General features: G+C 39.2%; 2 protein-coding genes across 2 annotated transcripts in view; one reads left to right on the plus strand and one right to left on the minus strand.

Annotated features, from left to right (window-relative positions):
* LOC142107456 (phospholipase A2 inhibitor gamma subunit B-like) overlaps nt 1-19,402 on the minus strand; it is a 76,498-nt gene that overhangs the window by 18,451 nt on the left and 38,645 nt on the right. The gene's annotated exons all lie outside the window — the stretch shown is intronic.
* LOC142107323 (phospholipase A2 inhibitor NAI-like) lies at nt 5,100-19,330 on the plus strand. Its single transcript, XM_075190686.1, has 5 exons — nt 5,100-5,262; nt 13,198-13,314; nt 16,137-16,286; nt 17,151-17,291; nt 18,480-19,330. Exons 1-5 carry the CDS (start codon nt 5,205-5,207, stop codon nt 18,677-18,679), a joined length of 666 nt encoding a protein of 221 aa, XP_075046787.1. The 5' UTR covers nt 5,100-5,204; the 3' UTR covers nt 18,680-19,330.

A 19,402-nucleotide genomic window follows, 5' to 3' on the forward strand; every position in this document is an offset into this window, starting at 1 on the left:
ACTATGCCAAAGTGCAGCACTGACAGTGCTTAAACAGAGGTGTAGACCGCAATGGCTGATGGCTACTCTGCCCAGGGCCGGATTAAGGGAATGGAGGCCCCTGGGCAAAGGGGGCCTTCATTCCCACGTGAGGCCCCCCCGTGATCCGAACCGCCGCCCCCCTCCTTCCACCAGTGATCCGAGCCACCCCCCGGCACTTACCTCCTTCCCCGGCGCGCTGTACGCTCTTTACTGAGGAGATCTCGTGAGAGTGAGACTCACAAGATCTCCTCAGTAAGGAGACTACAGCACGACGGGGAAGGGCCGCAGTGAAAGTGCTCAGCAGCATTGATTGGGCCGGGGGCGCCCCCGCCCTCAACCGATCAATAATGCAGTTGAGCACTTTCAAGGGCCCCCTGGATGCCCGAGGCCCCTGGGCTGTAGCCCAGTTAGCCCTATGGTTAATCCGGCCCTGCTTCTGCCATGTACAAAGCTAACAAGAGGACGTTGCCTCTATTGGTACCGATACCGAAGGGGAGATGATGCAGAGAACAGCAATGCAGGTTGTAGGACAATGGATAACGGGTGGAGTCTGTGGAGCAATGTTTAGAACATAAGTCTGAGGCTTCTATGCACATAATGATGGAGCAGAGGAGACATTAGAATAATAATGCAGCAGCCACAGGCACAGTAGACACAGGAACCAGAAACACAGCATATAAACTTTCAGCTAAAGTCTGTCTCTCACACAATGAATGACGGTGTCTGATATATGGAGGAGGATTAAACGCTAACAAGCTTCAGCACAAGTCCAGTATACAGTAAAATATAGCATTGGCCAAGCTCATGGCTGAAGCCTAATTAACAAATATTAAATGACTGCCAATCAGGGTTAACAGCGGAAGTTCCGGCCAATATCTGATTCACATGTGTAATGTCGGCAGTTAAATTTCAAAAGCAAAGTATGAAATTCTTGATAAATTCACAGTTAAAGTTCAATATTTCAGCAAGGAATAATAAGCGGTAATATTCACAGCAAATGCTTGAGTCACAGATAGCGGTAGGCAAGCGGCCAGGTTCTAAAGCTAGGAGACAACGAAGCAATAGTCGAGTTCACAGCTGAGGTCTGGCACACAAATGCAGGGTTAATGGAAACACTAGATATTGATCCAAGGGACTCAATAATCTGGCATTTGGCAGACTGTGCTTGCAGTTGCCAGATACTTATAGATACAGGTGAACGACCAGCATATGTGATCATATCACTCCTCATTAATGGGTTCCAGCTGTAGGCTCAATTTTCTGCTCTAAGCTGATAGGAGCGGTACTCTGTGTGTCTTCTGCTGCTGTAGTCAGTCCTCACATGCTGTGTGGTCAGAGTTGCTATTTTTCATACCACTGTTGCAATGCACGCTCGTTTCAGTTACTGTTGCCTACCAGTCAGCAATAACTAGGCTGGACATTCTCCTCTGACCTTTCTCATTGACACAACATATTTGCTCCTGAATGTTTTTTGTTATGCATACCATTCTCGGTAAACTCTAGAGACTGTTGTGTGTGAAAATCCCAGGAAATCAGCAGTTTCTGATATACACAAACCTCTCCGCCTGGCTCCAACAATCAATCCTAGGTCAACCAACTTTTTTACTCTGTCCCTCCGGGAGAACCCGGAGGGGAGGTGAAGTGTGAGAACGGATGTGGGTGGGTGCATTATTGCGGTGCAGCCCCTGCAACGCAACAATGCATCAGCGTAATTTTTCTGCAGGGCCAAAATGATGCTGCTCACCGCAAATCTTGACATAGAAGCTCCCATCCTGTCGACTTCACTAGGAGGTGGGCAGGGTATGGGAGAATGGCCTGTTCTCTAGGGAGCCCTACCCAAAATTCAGGAGTGTCCTGGACATTCCGAGAGAGTCACCAAGTGTGACTTAGATCACATTTCTTCACCATTCTGATGTTTGGCCTGAATAACAATAGAACCCCTTGACCGTGTCTGCATAATATTATGCATTATGTTGCTGCCACATGATTTTCTGGTTAGATATTTGCATTAATGAGCAGGTGAAGGGGCACAGAATGCTCAATCCTCATACAAAATAACAAGATTTAATTTCTTGGTTTCTCATCATATTTATTTGCAATTGAAATATAAGCTCTATTTGGGTTTAGTTGATTAAAACAAGAGTTCCCTGGGAGGGAATGCTGAATATCCACATATTGGACATTCCCCACCTGCTAGTCATAGTAGCCGGCATGTGGGTCTTCCTTCAAGGTGATCGCATTGTTAGTTTTCTAGTTCTGCTACTAGAACCACATTTGGATACAAATTTAATTTGGTGTTAAAAGGTGTGTAGTAAAAGCTGTAGCTGATTGGATCACATATATATAGCTGAAGCGGATTGGATAAAAGATTTATATGTTCTGCTTACATTACTTCATTTTTCATGCACAGGAGGGACTGGCTAGGTAGACAGGAGACACCACATAGAGGGCGGGGATGTCAGAGGTGTCCTATCCTCTTAAAATGGGCTCTAACCTTCTCTATCTTTCAATTTAATGGCTTGTACCTAATAAAGTGGCCAGTGTGTGTGTCTGTTATACTATGCATATAATGTATGTATATATATATATATATATATATATATATATATATACATATATATATATATATATATATATATATATATATATATATATATAGATAGATAGATATATAGATTATATATATAGTTTTCTTTATTAAATGGCAACATTTTTGGTCCTGGATTAGGACCTTTTTTCGAGAACATAGAACAAACCACTTCACAGTGCAAAGGCTCATCTATACCTTTGATAGCTCAAATTCCTTAAATTCCAGCTCTTAGAGAAATCCGGGGGTGGGTTCAAAATGTAAAACAATGTAAATAGTAAAATTTGTAGTGAAAAGGTTCATATCTACAATCATAAAACTCAAATCCAAAATGTAATTAAAAAGTATAATACAGAGTTTCTCATATTATATAGACGTTATTGCAATCTGAAACTTTGTATCAACACAGCTGTTAATCAGTAGAGAAGCTGGTTAGTTATATCAGTGTGGCCTTTATAAAATCTTGTCTCAGCTAAACTACATGCTGTTTATAAATACCATGGAGAGAAAAATGAACTCGGTTAAAAGTCATACAACTATTTCACAACTAGAGTAATTTCTGTGAATGGCTCTGTAAAACCTCAGAACATTAGTATATGTATATCAGATTCATTATACAATTTAGACAATATTTTTATAAGCACAAAATGTTTTCATATATATATATCGTTTGAATGAATGTGTTAATCTCTTTGTAAATAATTTTGGAATGTTACTTCCATAATGGTATTTGATATACTGTACTCTTGTTTTATATAATCAAGAACACCTTAAACCACAAGTTTGCATTTTTTCTTCTTTTTAATAAAGTCATATTTTCAAATCAAGTAAGATTTATTTTTTTTTCATGGAGAGAGAAACTGTTACCATGTTAAAACAATACAATCTTCATTATATGTCAATATGGAACAATGTCACAGTTGTCTTAGTTTATAAAGCAGTACCACCTAAATACAGCAATATTGTTTTTTTGGAGTCTTTAACTTTCATTAAAGCCTTGTGTTGTTTTACCAGCTGTCTAGCTGCCTATTTAAGGACTTTTTGGGTGTGGCTCACAAGCCAGCCCTTGCTAGATAAAAAGCCCCTGTATCAGGGAGGTGAGTGCATCTGTGTTGTTTTTTTTTTTTTTTTTTTACTACAGTTTAATAGTGTTTGAAACATAAAGGTTAGCATAAGACCTGCTTAAAATGAGGTATCCTTGATGCTGGGATACAGTCTTATAAGTTTTGATCAAAATATGAACCAATACTTCATGTTTTCATTTTGCAAGATAGACATGTATGTAGTGTGAAGGACAAGTGCTAACAACATCTTTTTTTACTTCTGCATACATATAGGGCATTTATATTGCCTTGCAACTTGTGCCATTTATAGTATGGGATTAAACGGTAACAGGCTAATTTATTTTTCTTGTGTTTTATGAAAGCTACAAAATTCAGAACTAAAATGTATCATGTCAATAATAATCAACAAATGAATATAATACACAAGAACATACACAAGATAATATGCATCTTGGAACTCTTAAATTATACACACACTTAGTTTTTGACCAGTTGAATATAGATGGAAGCTTTTTTTTTTTTATTTTTTATTATAACAAGCATATGTATTCACATAATGCCACCTTTCAGCCTCATAATATAGAAACATTTGCAATAATTTGCTGGCTTAGACCATTTTATAAAAAAATGGCATTTAGTAGATAAGGTTTGCACAATGGATAAAAAGAACAGAATGAGGATGATTTACTAATGCTCAAAATTGCAAATCTGCACTGTCCCTTAGCAACCAATCAGCAATGATCTATAATCTGTTTAGTGCAGGCTAGGATAGGAAATTAAATTGGTTGTCTGATTGTTTGCAGATGTTGCTTAAAAGCAATGTTAAAAAATAACCTCAATGTCATTTTGGAAATAGTAACCTTTAGCATTCAACACAGATGTAGATTATGGGTAAACTAGAACAGTGTTTCTCTAACATGTCCTGGAGCACAGGTGTATTCATTACTGACTGACACATTGTAACAGATCCACAGGTGCTCCTAATTAATTCTCTTGTCACCTGGAAAACTTGCACTGTTAGGGCTCTCTGAGAACTGGGTTTGAGAAGCTCTGAACTAGAAGAATATGCATGAAGTGGCATAGATACAAGCATATAAATTGTAAGATTACCTTTGATATACTCTATATCTGTGTGCACTGAGACTGCCCCTACTGTCCTATGGTCAATTTCTATTTCTAAGAGCAGATGATTAAACTGGCAGATGGAGATATGTGTCTGTTTATTTGTATTCTATTTCTATTATAGCCACTTTGTATTAAGTTTAAATCTTAAAAGCCAATATCAAACTTAAACTACTACAACATCCTGGTAGTTGAAAGACAAGAAATAGGTGAGAAATTGCGGAGGATATGATGCTGTATGTTTGTCATAATGGTCTATGTTGCTTCATGTTTAGAGTGAATCCAAATCACAGAAGTTGGAACATTCTGTCTTTGTCTCCACCCAGAACACTGACTTCTTGAACAACATCCCACAATCTTTATTTCAGTCTGTGTGATCATCCTGTTTGTTCTCTCAGCTCAGTTCTACAATGAGGTTGGAGTCTCTCTTGGCGTTTCTATGTATCCTATCAGTTCTGTCAGCAACAGGTAAGTTTGATTACGTCGCCTGACTTTTGTATACAGAGATTTATTTATTTTTTAAAGCAAATTTATTCTGGACAGTTAACTGTGACAGGTTTGTTAACAAACAGCTGTGAAATACATTTGCCTAAGATAGAAGCATAACTTGCAGAAAACCAGGCTGAAAATAAATTTAAAGAAACAACTGGCTAAGCGCAGACAAAAGCTCACAAGGCATTTATCCAGCAGCGTTTGGTCCCACCCATCATTAACCCCTCTAACTGCTGGCATGGCACCAATAGTGAAAAAGATCTAATGTCCCACTTGGTAGCAGTCAAATGTCAATAAATTACATTATGATCCAGGAACAATAATTTCTCGAACCTGTGTATGAATTTGGCAATTGCTGCTGGTGCATTAGGAGTTGTCTCTGCTCCTTCTAACTAATGTGGACTGTGTTACTGTCGGTCACATGGAGTCTGTATGTTGTGCAGTCCTCAATACTTGATTTGTATTTGTCAGGTGTGATGAGAACAGGTGTCAGTGGCTGATTTACATTGTGATCTTAATTTGAAAGTTAACTTACACAGAAATCTGTATGTTTGCATGGATAGTGAAGATCATAGTGCAGACTTCACCAGCTTATTGATATGGTATTCTCTGGTAAACGTAAAGGAGGACATTATTCCAATAGCTCAAAACTGACGTCTACTGTACTCCTATATTTCTGTCCACATTGCGGTTATCCAAATAGCCACCTATGTGTGGTATAGAGATCCTTTTACAAGATATCCTCTTATAAATCAATAAGGCAGACACCCCCACATTAAGCGATTATATTTTTTAATTGAAGCTTGAAACCATTAATAGTGACTCCAATCGCCCAGTGAAGTGCTTACACTGCACTGGAGGAGAAGGACCTAAATTCTCCCCATCCCCAGGAGCCATAAGTTCCCTTAGAGGCAAGTATCTTCAGGCCCTCCTCCATCAAAGCCAAGGGGTTCCCTTGTCATACCCACTCCCAGAATCCTTAGGGTGCAAGGGTCTTCAGTTCCACATCTGCTGCAAGACTTGGAAGGCCCCCTTTACCCAGGGGTCAGTCAAAGCTTTCCACTGGATTGATCAGCGCCCCCCGCCCCATAAGGGGCATCCTCCAATGATGTGGGGAGGATGGCGGCCCATAAGGGTCCTACCTTCCACCCCAAAAAAGTGACAAGCGCACAAACAAAACAAAAAAAGTGCAAAATGGATGTTTTGTGCAAATTGTAAAATAACTATGTGCCATATAGGCCCCAGCCTTTCTGCCGGAAGTATAACAATATCTTTGCTCCTAGGGCAAAGGAAAAGTGATGCAGCTTGAAATCAACAGGGCTCTAGGGCAAAATGCCTTTCTCTGTGCATGTGGTGAAATCCGAACACGAGTGCCTTTTCGGGCAGCACCAGTGACACATTGTGCCTAGGGCATCAAGCAATAGGCCTCATGGCAAGACCAGGTGACTGTTCATCACCTACAAGCAGGGCTGCCAATTTTGGGCCCCAGTACAGCAACTTAATGGTGCCCCCTATAGGGGATTAGCATGTAAACTCATGCGTCGCCACTCACCGGCGGTGCGCCATCAAAGAGGGTGTGGCCATGCCATTGGGGGCGCGGTTGTGCATCATTGGGGGCTTGTCTAGCAGGTGAAAATCACTAGGCCATCCTCCTACAGAAAAATGAATTACTCGCACATGCCCCCTCTGTCCAGCAGTTATAATCCTGGATCCCTTGCTCTGTGGAACTTGATTGATGTTAGTATTCGTGTAGGCAAATTTACACCCTTGGAAATGGCAACAGTAAGCTTACCACCAGTGGTGCACTGGGCAGTGACTACAAGGAAATAAACATACAAGTTTAAAGAAAAAAAAATAATTCTCAAAGATCACTACACATTAAACCTATGAAATACATTGCTTACCTTTGTTGCCAAAGTAACATTGAACTCTGTAATTAATTTAGTCATAACAGCAGTCGTTCTGCAGGCAAAGATCCTGGGTAACTGCAGAACTAGCAGGGCGGTTGCCCCCCCTAAATCTGCCCATGCTCCCTGCTGGAACCTCATCCGCCTCTGCACACAGTCCCCACCTTATTCGCTGTGTGAGGGGGGGCTATGTGCAGTACTTTTTTTAATTAACTATAGAGCTCCAGTGGGCCCCATGCTACCCAGGCAGGTCCGTGCCAAGGTAAGTTGTATCCTCCTCCTCACCCTCTGGGCCCCCCTGCCTACAAGGGACACTTTTAAGCTCCACTGCTTACATGAGCATCTATACCTTATCTTGGCCAAAAGACCCAGATTAAATGATAATTGTAGAGACATAATAAAACAACCATTGGTAGCTGACAATTCTGTGCTGTTACCAGAGCTGTAGTACAGCTGGAATGAGGAGAGACAGTGTAAAGATAAAATCAACCTGTCATTGTTTAAATGTCAAAAAAAAGTCTGCAACTGTCAATAGCCACCGTTCTCAGCTGAACATCATTCCTCTTCTGGTTCTGGAGAAGACTTTCTGATTTTGTGCTGTATGGGCACACTTGTGGTTATTTGCCAGCTTGGAGTAACTGTGTGACTGGTATTCTCCCATTCCATCGTGCTTAACACAGACCAGGACACTTCATGTTTGCAGAAGTTGTGGTGATAGGAAGCTGCAGAGATCCCAAAAAAGGAACAGAGAATGCAATAAAGGCATTTGAACATTCTTGGTTCAGCAGTTGAACTGAGATGGTGTCCAATAGATCTTGTAAACAACCTTGTTCTTGGTGTAAGGCCACTCCAATGTACTAATCTGTAACTTCCCACTGCCTTCACATATATAACTTTAATGTAAATGAAACTGTTTTAACTTTTTTGAGAAGATGGGTACATGGAAAGTAGGGCACAGAGCTGATCTAAAGTGTAGCCATCTTTCTAACTTCAGTCCACCACATGAGATTCGCTACCCTCTCAGGGTCAAACGCAGGATTTGTAGAGGGGTTTCCATGCTACACCACCAGTGGGCATGGCCAGTATGCTTTGGGGAGTGGCTATAACTTTAGACAGTGCTTGGCTGCTCTCCAACTCTTCCTATCCCCAACATATAGACGGGCAATGCTGCCTGCACTACTGTTAGGGGCACACAGCTCTCCCTTTTCGAGTAGAGCCGTGTGAAGCGGGACATACCTCCCAACTGTCCCTACAATCAGGACAAAGTCCAGTTTGAATGTGTCAGAACGGTTGACACTGTCCTGCTCTCTCCTACCTGTTACTGCTTTTAATACTTGTTGGGGAGAGATGGCTGTGAACAGTGCAGGCAGAAACGATCTGCACACAAGCTGCAAAGTAGCTGGGTCCAGCCACCTCAAGCATACGGTAACCCAGGTGGGAAGGGGGGGTTTCCAGGCACTAGGGAACCTCCCCTCAATTTGCCTATGCCTCTCTGGCTCAGATAGTTCAGCTCCTTTGAAGAATCTCCTGGCTATCACTTGCATATTCAGCTACTTTAATTAAAGAGGTTGTTTTTTTGTGTGATAGCATTGGCACGCCCTTGATGTTGCATACAAGAGGAAATTTAGTTGAAGTCCTCACCAATTTATAGATGAGTCTAAAAAATAATAACCTTAACAAGAATGTTTATAAGTGACAGTTTTTTTTTTTTCTCTTTTGGGCTCTCCATGTTCTTCCATATATTGTCTCTGCTTTTATGGTCTATTATATAATCTGTGTTTAAATGGCAAATGAGTGAGTGATGTTAAAGGGCTTGTACTGACAGCAGGTCTGATAAGAGAAGGGGCTTTTACTGTTGTAGCTAGTAATACATAGGTTATGATCAGCTCACAGGTTTTAGAACTAATTGAAAACACATTTCATAGTTCCCACTACTAAACCCTCAGACCACCAATATTGTACAGATCCCCAATGATTGTACGATCCCCACCAGCATTCCACAGAATTGCACAGACCTCAGTTCCTGGATAGTGGAAAACAAGTGCAATGGAAGAAGGAATAGGAATAATATTAATATGATAGAGTAGAATAACAGTAATTTAGAAATCAAATCTAGGAGCCAGTTGGACATTAATAGTAATAACTTAAAAAAAATATTTTTTAAAATGGCTGCATTGGCTAACTGGCTCTGGTGACTTTTCCAGCACTATAATAATTTTAATGGGTAAAAGGTTTTATAGATAATATAAATAATAGGCCCTACATGTAGCAGTGTGCGTTTATTCTCCTCTGTATATGGGTGTGGTATTAATTAACGGCACTGACAATGCCAACAGAGTTTAGAACTGCAAAATAACCCCGAAACCATTAATAGCTGCAAGATGACAATTTGGGCTTACCATATAGCAGACCGTTATGTCTGTCAGGTTTACTGATGTACAAATGTAAAATGCGACTGTCCTCCACATCTACATAAAGAAATCACGCCACTTCTAATAAACACAGTGCAAATGGCGCTTTTAAAGCGGCAATGGGCGAACCCAGCACTTGGATTACATTACACAGACGGTGGGGCCGGCCAATGACCGATGATGACACCACTACTGTGTATACTAGTATTAAAGTGCACCTATTGCCAACACACAATTGCACAGATATCTTAGTAGACAATACATAAAACCATAAGGACATTTAATGTGGGTTAAAGCCTCACCGTTTCTTCTATGTTCACCGTTTTACATGCCCATAGACAACCATATTCTGGGCATAGTATTAGAGAGTATGAACAGCCCATGTACTGCCAGAAGCATTCATCTACTCAGGATATACATGATAGTTTATTTTATAAACTACAGGACAGGAACATGTTGAGTATTGCACATGTGTCTTGTTGTTTTTTTTTTTTTAAGGTATAGCAAAAAATGTTTTGCATAGAATTCGGTTTTGCTTTTCAAAGCACCAGATAGAGCAAAAGTAGCAACCAATGGAAAATAGAGCGGTCATGAGTCAATAAATGTAGTAGATTAAATTATAATATAATGAAAGGATAGTATTTTTATAATTGTTGCCATTTTTTCATTGAATATAATTAACGTGTTCTCCGTGAGCCAGCAGTTTGCATAATTATATTTTCCCATTCACTTTTTATTTGAGGTTACTGCAAGTTATCCTATGAATCATCGGGACGTATTTAGTTGCTCAACTCTTTCTAATGATTAACTAGAATCCAAAGTAAACAGTTTGGGCAAATCCTATAAGCAATAACATTCTATGAAACCATAATGGCAAAGTATGTACATTCTAATTTTTTTTTTTCACAGTATAAAAAGTAAATGACCCCTTGGTTCGAACCATTAAAAAATTATTATATTTTAATTGATTCGCTGAAAATCAAACTATTGGCCCAAAATAAAAAATTGGCCTATGTATTTAAGTGAGTGAATTTGTAGTCCTCACGCAACATGATATGACTAAGAGATATACAGTATTATGGATTTGTTGTATGTTATGTATAATACAAAATAATATCTTCTACAAACAATTGATTCCAGAGAGAACGAGACTTGTGATATTTAAACAGAGAACTTGGCAGGGATACACATTTTCAAGAGTCTTAGTAAGTAAAATTAGTGTTGCAAGTCAATGTTCTTGCATAACCTCTTTGTAACACTGTAGAGGGGAGTATCCTCAAGTTTGGGATTTAACCCTCATTGTGGAAAGAGTATCATCTGCACTGTACTGGCTGGAGACCGTATGAATTTGCATATTAAACATTTAAACCCTTTTCTAGAGGCTACTTCATGCTATCATTTTTTGGCAGACAGCAGTATGACTTAGCCGGACCTTTGTTTCTGACCAATGGGGACACAGTATGCAGATTAGTCTGGCTGCAGTGCTGTTCTCTTAGAATACTGAAGCTTTTCAGAATGTTGGTGTACAATGTACATTATACTGTTCTAAATCAAATACTACAGATTTCTTCGCATGCAGACCTTACTGATCTTCAGCGGATACGCAGCACAAACTTAACAATGTAACTTTTCAAAGAATATGGAGTTGAATGCCACTCTATATATTGTTAATGTATTTTGGGTCCTTAATTTTAATGTTGGCTGATCCTAAACTGACTCCAAGTAATTTATAATGGCGTTTTAAAAATGTAGAGAAGAGCTTGTCTCTCTTCTATAGTGCCATCAGCCTCGGATGGCATAGCCTAGTGCTGGCGATGACAAATTCAGGGGGACCCAATGCTTTTTGTCCCACTGATTTTTCCCTGGCAGCACTAGAGCTAGTTTAGCTTTATGTAATATATTTGTTATAGCGCTTTGCCAGATCCAGAAGCACAGATCTTGCACCAGGGGGTAGGTAGCTGTAACAGTTGTGCTTCCTAGAGGCATATCTATGCAATATGCAAAATAGGAAGTGGCCACAAAGCGTCTTAGTATGCCCTATGTACTCTGGCTACACCAGCCTGCTCTTTCCCTTCCCCAGTTGCCACCATTTAATGATATCTTGTGAAGTATGGGCTCAATCTGGGATCTTAATGGGGTCTCATGCGCCAAAACAAACGTCCGAGTGAGCTTGTGGGATTCTGCATTATCTACAGTTATACTTTACCTCTGTGTAATCTTTACTGATTCCGGGGCGGTTTGCCTTCTCTGTTTTCAAGATTATTGCAATGTTTCATTGACACATAGTTATTGACCGTTTTGCTCAACACAAAAGGACGTCCTATTAAATACACAGAACAAATAAATACTGTAGTTAATATTCATATACTTACTGTTGGCTCTCTTCTTAATATTGGTTGATGGTCTCTGACCCAGTGTATATCTGCTGAGTTATGTGTCTTTTTCAATATCTGAAGTAATTTTGGCCAATTGTTCCAATCTCACATGACTGACACCGTCACCGCCACGGCTGATAATTATCCACCCAAATTCAAATCTTATTTTGCACAGTGGTTAGAAGATGACCTCTATTGGTCTATTTATGCAGGGCATCTTCTAATCACACGAACAGGCGACTTATCCCATAATGATCTACTCCTTGGATCCTCACATATCTCTTAAATAACTAATCATAGTTGGGTCATATTTTTCCCATTTTTATGATTTGTGTGTGTTGGTTCTTGCGTGTATGAACAATTTCTAAATGAAATGCGCAAAAAGCTTTCAACTGGAATTAATTACTGACTTCTGGTCATCTGTCTCGGAATTTGTGCAAAGCAAAGTTAGACCAAATACACCCAGGCCTCCGCTGTCGTTCTGGCATGTTACACAATGTGCTTACCCACACAATTGGTCAAAAAAAAGAAGCGTGATTTCACAAAATAGACAAATGTCATTTGCATTGATGGTCAGAATTCTATCCAGTTCTTTTAATGCCTCCCGAGATGAAGCATTCTGGATGTATGTATGGGAGTTGGAGTCTCTACCATTATTCCCAAAAGCTGCCACTCTGTTCCTTGAGCTTGTGCCATGGATGGTCTTCCTAAAACTGTGACATACATGCCGCCACAGCTGCTGCCTGTAGGTGTGTACTGTCAGTGGAATGAAGTGTGTGCTGCTAATATACTGGTAAGGGGAAAGGTAACTGACACTATAAGACATCAAAGATCTTGCTAGCATTGACGGACATAGGGTCATGTGTGAACAGTAGTGGAACTACACTCGCTACAAGGGGTGTGCAGGCTATGGTTGATGCACCTTTTGTTATTTTCTTCTATGTATCTATCTTATAATATAAATTTAATTGAAATAATTGTAAATGAATTGTAGCAGATTTTCCTGAACACTGTGGCATAGTTTTGGGTAGGTGTGGAGACCATAGTAACTAGAGATTCCTGCTTTTCTAACCTACAATAAATTACATTTCTTTGACCAGTTATTTGCATAATGCTCATAATACACATAAGTTGTCGATTTGAAACTGAATTATATATAATTACATCATGAAGAACAAATATATTTACTAATTTGTGATGTCTTCTTTCTCTTCATAGGTTATTCACTGTCTTGCAAAGTGTGTATGGATATGTTCTCTACATTCTGCGATGGCCCCAGTATGGTTTGCCCTGCCGATAATGCTTGTGCATCCTCATATACCGTGACTACTGCATGTATGTTTCACATGCTAGTTAAAACATTGCTAGAGTTCATCTATTTGATAGATAATTAGATTTCATATTTGATGGTTTGAAAACAAGAGAGCATAATTGAGATATATATATATATATGAGAGAGATATATCTCTATCTATCTCTATTGTTTGTGTGTGTGTGTGTATATTTATGTGTGTATGTATATATATATATATATGCGTGTGTATATTTATGTGTGTATATGTATATATGTATATGTGTGTGTGTGTGTATATGTATATGTGTGTATATATGTATATGTATATATATATATATATATATATATATATATATATATATATATATATATATATATATATATTCTCTCATATACATCTACATATGTTAGCTGCTATTTTTTGAGAACTCTGAGGGCCCCATGATTTCTAGGAAACCCTTCCCACCCTTCACCTCAATGAGCTATTTTGGTGCACTGTCTCTTTGCAGGTCACATCCTGCTCAGAGTTCCCTTCCCCACAGATGCAGTATGTCATTTTCTTGTGGATGCTTCCTGCTGACTGCTGCTTCTGCAAAAAAGAGCAGGGTAGTGGGAGCAGCTACACAGTGCATAGCAGACCCCATAGCAGCTGACTTCCCCCTACAACCGTGGTAGTAATGCTCTCTTGCACATCATGCTTCCTGTTAATAAACCTACTGGAGGTCTCGGCAAGAAACCTTTCTGAACCTAGAGGGAAATGCTTTAAAAGATCTATATATAGGTATAACTGTTGCTGTAAGTAAACAGAGCCAGGGAAAAACACAGGCTTGTACAGAGTCGCACACGGAGTTGGCAAGGCACACGGAGTTGGCAAGGCACACGGAGTTGGCAAGGCACACGGAGTTGGCAAGGCACACGGAGGGAGAGACACAGTAGAACGGAGACAGAGAAATAGGGCCTGGTTCATGTTTGGACATATGTCCATTTGCGCAGTGTATCTTGTATGAAATAGCATGTAATTCGTGTCCGAATGCAAATGTCGCTTACTACTGACTTCAACTGGAGAGGTGAAATGGGGGGGGAGGGAGTAGTGTGGACCTAGTACAGGAAAGATGTTGCAACGCAGATGTGGCCAATTTAAATCCTGGGGGGAACTCAACTAGCCGAGATGTTCCTCTGAGCATCGCGGCCGTGCATTTTCTCCTGTACTACGGTACCGATACATTGAAGATTTCTGCAACCACCAGAGTGCTGGTGTACACATATGCATGCCACTGGCAAGCACAGAAAATCTGTATAATAGACTATAAAAACACATGGTATGTACTGTACACATTGAAATAATCATTATGTACTGTTAAAAAATATAGTTATAGAAATTATTATTGTTAGAAGTTATTTTGTTTCATGATTCATTTTTTTAATGTGCTCTGATGTGAGCTTTTATTGTGCAAATGCTTGTGCGAAAATTGCAGTCTGTTCATCATCATCATCATTTATTTATATAGCGCCACTGATTCCGCAGCGCTGCACAGAGAACTCATTTACATCAGTCCCTGCCCCATTGGAGCTTAGTCTAAATTCCCTAACATACACACACAGACAGGCAATTTTGATTGCAGCCAATTAACCTACTAGTATGTTTTTTTTGGAGTGTGGGAGGAAACCGGAGCACCCGGCGGAAACCCACGCAAGCACAGGGAGAACATACAAACTCCACACAGATAAGGCCGTGGTCGGGAATTGAACTCATGACCCCAGCGTTGTGAGGCAGAAGTGCTAACCACTTAGCCACCGTGCTGCCCGTTCAGTGTGTCTATGTACTGTGTAGGCAGCATACTTGCACCCAGATTCAAATGGAAACGTATCTTGATATGCTTGGATTTGAATACAATCGGAACTGCGCACAAGATATGTGCTTTTTTTTTTTTTTTTTTTTCCAAAATGCAACTTACTTGAAAGTTGCGTTCAGACTTAAATCTGGCTCAGACTCTGTCAGATACAGACAGCGATAAGTACACAAGAGACAGACCGAAACAAGCACAGAATAAGATGGAGAGGCAGATAGTGTCAGATTCTAGGAGAGTGAGTGGAAAAGAAATAGAGTAAAAAAGAGAAGAAAACAAAGCAATAAAACTTGTTAAAAAAAAAAATAGGAAAAGTAATCATCACCCTCCACAAAAAAACATTTTCTCCATTTTTTTTTTTTTAAAAAGGCCAGTTCTGTTAGAGGAAGATTCAGACTGCGAAGGGACTATGGCATCCACTAAAAAAAAAAAAAAAAAAGTTTTTAGGATAACTATCGCATGATATCGTAGTGTGCAACTGTGAGATTGTCGCTTGGAACCACCCACCTCTACAAAACAGCCTGTTCCACCAAAAACATTTTAGCTGTTGTCTTGGGATCCCGGGAGAGCACTCTTTATTTTTCAGAAGTCTTCCGGAGATCTCCAAGTGTGGGTGTAGGGCATGAAGTGTAGATACAAAGAGAAGTTAGTTTTAAATACAGACTTCAATTCTGGTTAGAAGAAGGAAGAGATAAATATGGAACGAAAAACATTCACACTGCTTCCAAAAGTAATCTTGGACCCTAGTTCTGTAGATACCCCCCCCCCCCCCCCACACACACACACACACATGGAGTGTGATCATGCAGATCACTCAGACGTTTAACCTTCTTCCATTCTAGGAATACCACCTTCATCATAAATATTATAACTACGGCCACATCAGTAGGAATTACCTCCCCCTCCCCCCTGACTCGGCCCATCACTGAACGCTATCAATATAAACCACCTAAAAATATTCTGTTTACTTCTGTTATAATATTTCTTCGTTGGTAATGATGCACTTTCATTAATAGATGGATCAGCGTTGAGTAGGGTATTTTCCATGTCATGTGCACCTAGACATCAATGCAATATGTTGGGAAGTGTTGGTGTCCCAAATGGCAAGATCAAGATGAGCATCACTTGTTGTTACAAAGATGATTGTACACCACCAATGCCAACATGTAAGTATTTGCATTTATTTTTAATCTGTACTAGATTAATACTTTTTTTGTGCACCTACATTTAAATTGACCTTATGAAAGTTGGAAACGTAGCTCTTAAGCGATTCCTTACATCATGTTTATTACTTTTACTTTAACTGTTACTTTTGTATATTTTTATTGTGAAGCATTTTCAAATGAACTAATATTGGATCAAGAAAAGGTACAAAATTACGTTTATTAAAAAATACTCGGTCAACTAATTTCAGCTGAAGACATAGGCCTGATTCATTAGTGATCTTATCTGCCGTATTTTGCTTATCTTAAGCAAATCCACTCTGTGCATGCTCAGAAAAGGGAGATAAGAAGCAAAATCCACTGCGTAAGTGAACAATTTCTTAAGTTAAGATGAAAATCCATCTTAACTTCACTCTTATCTCCCCGTTTCTTCTTAAAAATAAGCATCTCAACTTTTGCACGAGATAAGATCACTAATGAATCAGTTTCTACATGTTAGTTGATAATAATGGGCCTGTTTGCCATTAAGTCCTTGTTTTAATCATTCTTTAATGAAGATATTACTTTAACCGCCCCTCTTCCTGATCCATTGGGATAATCTGGAGACATTCCTCCTCCCCCCAAATGTGGATTTTAGGTTTTCAGATAAATATATAAATATATTTCACAGCTATTCTGTTTAAAATAGCTCAGAAAATAAGAGTCATGTGCAGAAGTTTAGCTACTTCAAATAGACTTGGGGAAGGGAAGGCATTGCCTTATTTAGGCGTAACTTGTTTTTGTCCTCTTAACTACATTTTCACAATATTCAATATAAATATAGGTGTAAGACATTACTTAGTGAACGATTATTTTCCTGATTTACAGTGCCTGCTGATAACTCTCAAAAAAACGGTCTGACATGCCCAACTTGCACGTCTGCTGATTCTACCTGGTGCTACACTGGGGACACCATGCAATGTGCTGGAAGTGAAAATATGTGTCTTCTTCAAACCACCGAAAATATTGGTAATTGTGACAACACTTTGTTGTTTTCTGAGCTGGTTTAAAGCTCATTTATTTACGTGTTGCACTTTGAGTTAGATATTAGCCCTTTAAACATGTTGGTAGAATTCTTCCAAAGATAAAATATCTTTTTATAATAACTATTCTATTATAAGGGCTTTTACTAAACAGAAGTGCCCAACAACTGCACATTGGGAATAGAATTAATTTTAACACCCACCAGCTGGTTGACACCCTCAACTGTTCAGCCTGAATATTTCTTTCATGGTGCTGGGGTGATCTGTCCTAATGTGGCCATACAGCCAGAAGCCCTATCCTCCCAACACTGCATCATTTAGTCTGGTCTGGAAGATCTAGTCCTTGGATCTCCTACCCAAGCTTGTATCAAAGGCTTTGTCACAAGACTCTAGTACCAGCTGTGAACTGAATTCCGTTCCAGTAGGTTGTAAGACAGACACACGGCTTTTAAACTGGCAGCAGTTGTAGCCGGAGCTCACTGGCCTATATTAGAGTTTTTGGCCTCCTGCAATTTCCAGAAGGCAACACTTCTTCCAGGTTTTTTAGAACCAGTCCAGAGCTGACAGGAGGACCTCTAACTCTGGTGTTCTCCAATCCTCAGACTTGAGATGTGACAGTCTAACATCACCAAGACCTCCAGAACCCCCACTAGATCAATGTATTAGTATAGTTTTAACTATTCTGGAGCTGGGTTACACCCAATAGTTAAATTCTACCACATGTGTTGAGGGCATCCCTAAACTCAACTAGTTATTGGAACATCATTTAAAGTTACCTTTTAAGTCTTGTAAAAATGTTAGAGAGGGTCAATAACATTATCTTTACCAAAGACCCACATAAGCCTTAAAGCGTATGTTTGGGGAGGGAAGGATCTCTTTACAACCCCCATTATCTTGACAGTCACATGTCATAACTTGGTCATACTGTATGTCACTCTGTTTATAGCCACTCTTCCATTATTTTCACTATTAAAAACAGGTAGACTATGATGATTATCCAAAAATAGTGTTGTCCTGGATATGTAGCTGGTTTGCCTAGTCCTGCTTCCATGCATACATCATCCGTCGGTATCATTTCTCTCGATCGGCTATGACTACACAAAACACTTTTACAGACTTATGTTCAATAAGTAGTATGAATTCTCTAGTGATATTTATGTTTGTTTCCTTGCAGCACCTATAAAACAATCTGTAGCTGTTCGTGGATGTGCCACTGAAAGTATCTGTTCCTTGGGCACACAGCGTGTGGAATTTGGGAAGCTGAAATCAATATTGACATTTTCGTGTAATGATGGAAGTGTCGGCCTACACAGCAGTCTCCTATTTTGTATTACTGCCGCTTTTTCAGTGCTTATACTCATGTATTCTAATTAAAAATAACAGTGACTCTATAATCCTATTCAAGCTTTGGTTTCAAAAAATGTAAGAATATTGATGGCATGTTTTGCCTAAAATTGTATAATATAGTTTCCTTCTAAAATGTATCGATTACTACCGAGAGTAATGTGACGTGTGAGCAAAAACTCTATATTGATATTATAGCAAAATGCAAATGCAAAACTTTAGCATGGGGCAGCCAAAATCAGCATTTGCCAACCAAGCTTGTTAAGCTTGGATGTGGTGGTATTGTGAAACTTATTTTGCCAATAAATATAGAAAATTGCATAAATATAATATAAAAACATAAGTATTATGAATACTTACTACAAAATCACTAGTCCTCAAATATATCAATATCCTACAAAACGGTGACATGAATAATGTATGTTCTAAAATGGGCAAAGAGGGACAAAAATCCATTTACAAACAATTTACAGGCTGATTGCTTTCTATTCTCTCATAAAAAGGGCCTGTGAATTCCTGACTTTATATGATCAAAACCCCATAGTGATTTCTAATCCCACACACACATTAAGGTGTGCATTATTGATTATATATTATGTAACACCATGAATGGGATAATGTCAGGATACAAATGTGTATGAAAAGTGATTGTTAAATACAGTAATGATTCAGTGTATTGAATAAAAAGAAATTATTACATACAACAGTGTTTTGAATTTATTAAAATACTGCTAAATACAGTAGTATCAATAA

The sequence above is a fragment of the Mixophyes fleayi genome, chromosome 11, assembly GCF_038048845.1.
Source record: "Mixophyes fleayi isolate aMixFle1 chromosome 11, aMixFle1.hap1, whole genome shotgun sequence".
Lineage (NCBI taxonomy): Eukaryota > Metazoa > Chordata > Amphibia > Anura > Limnodynastidae > Mixophyes > Mixophyes fleayi.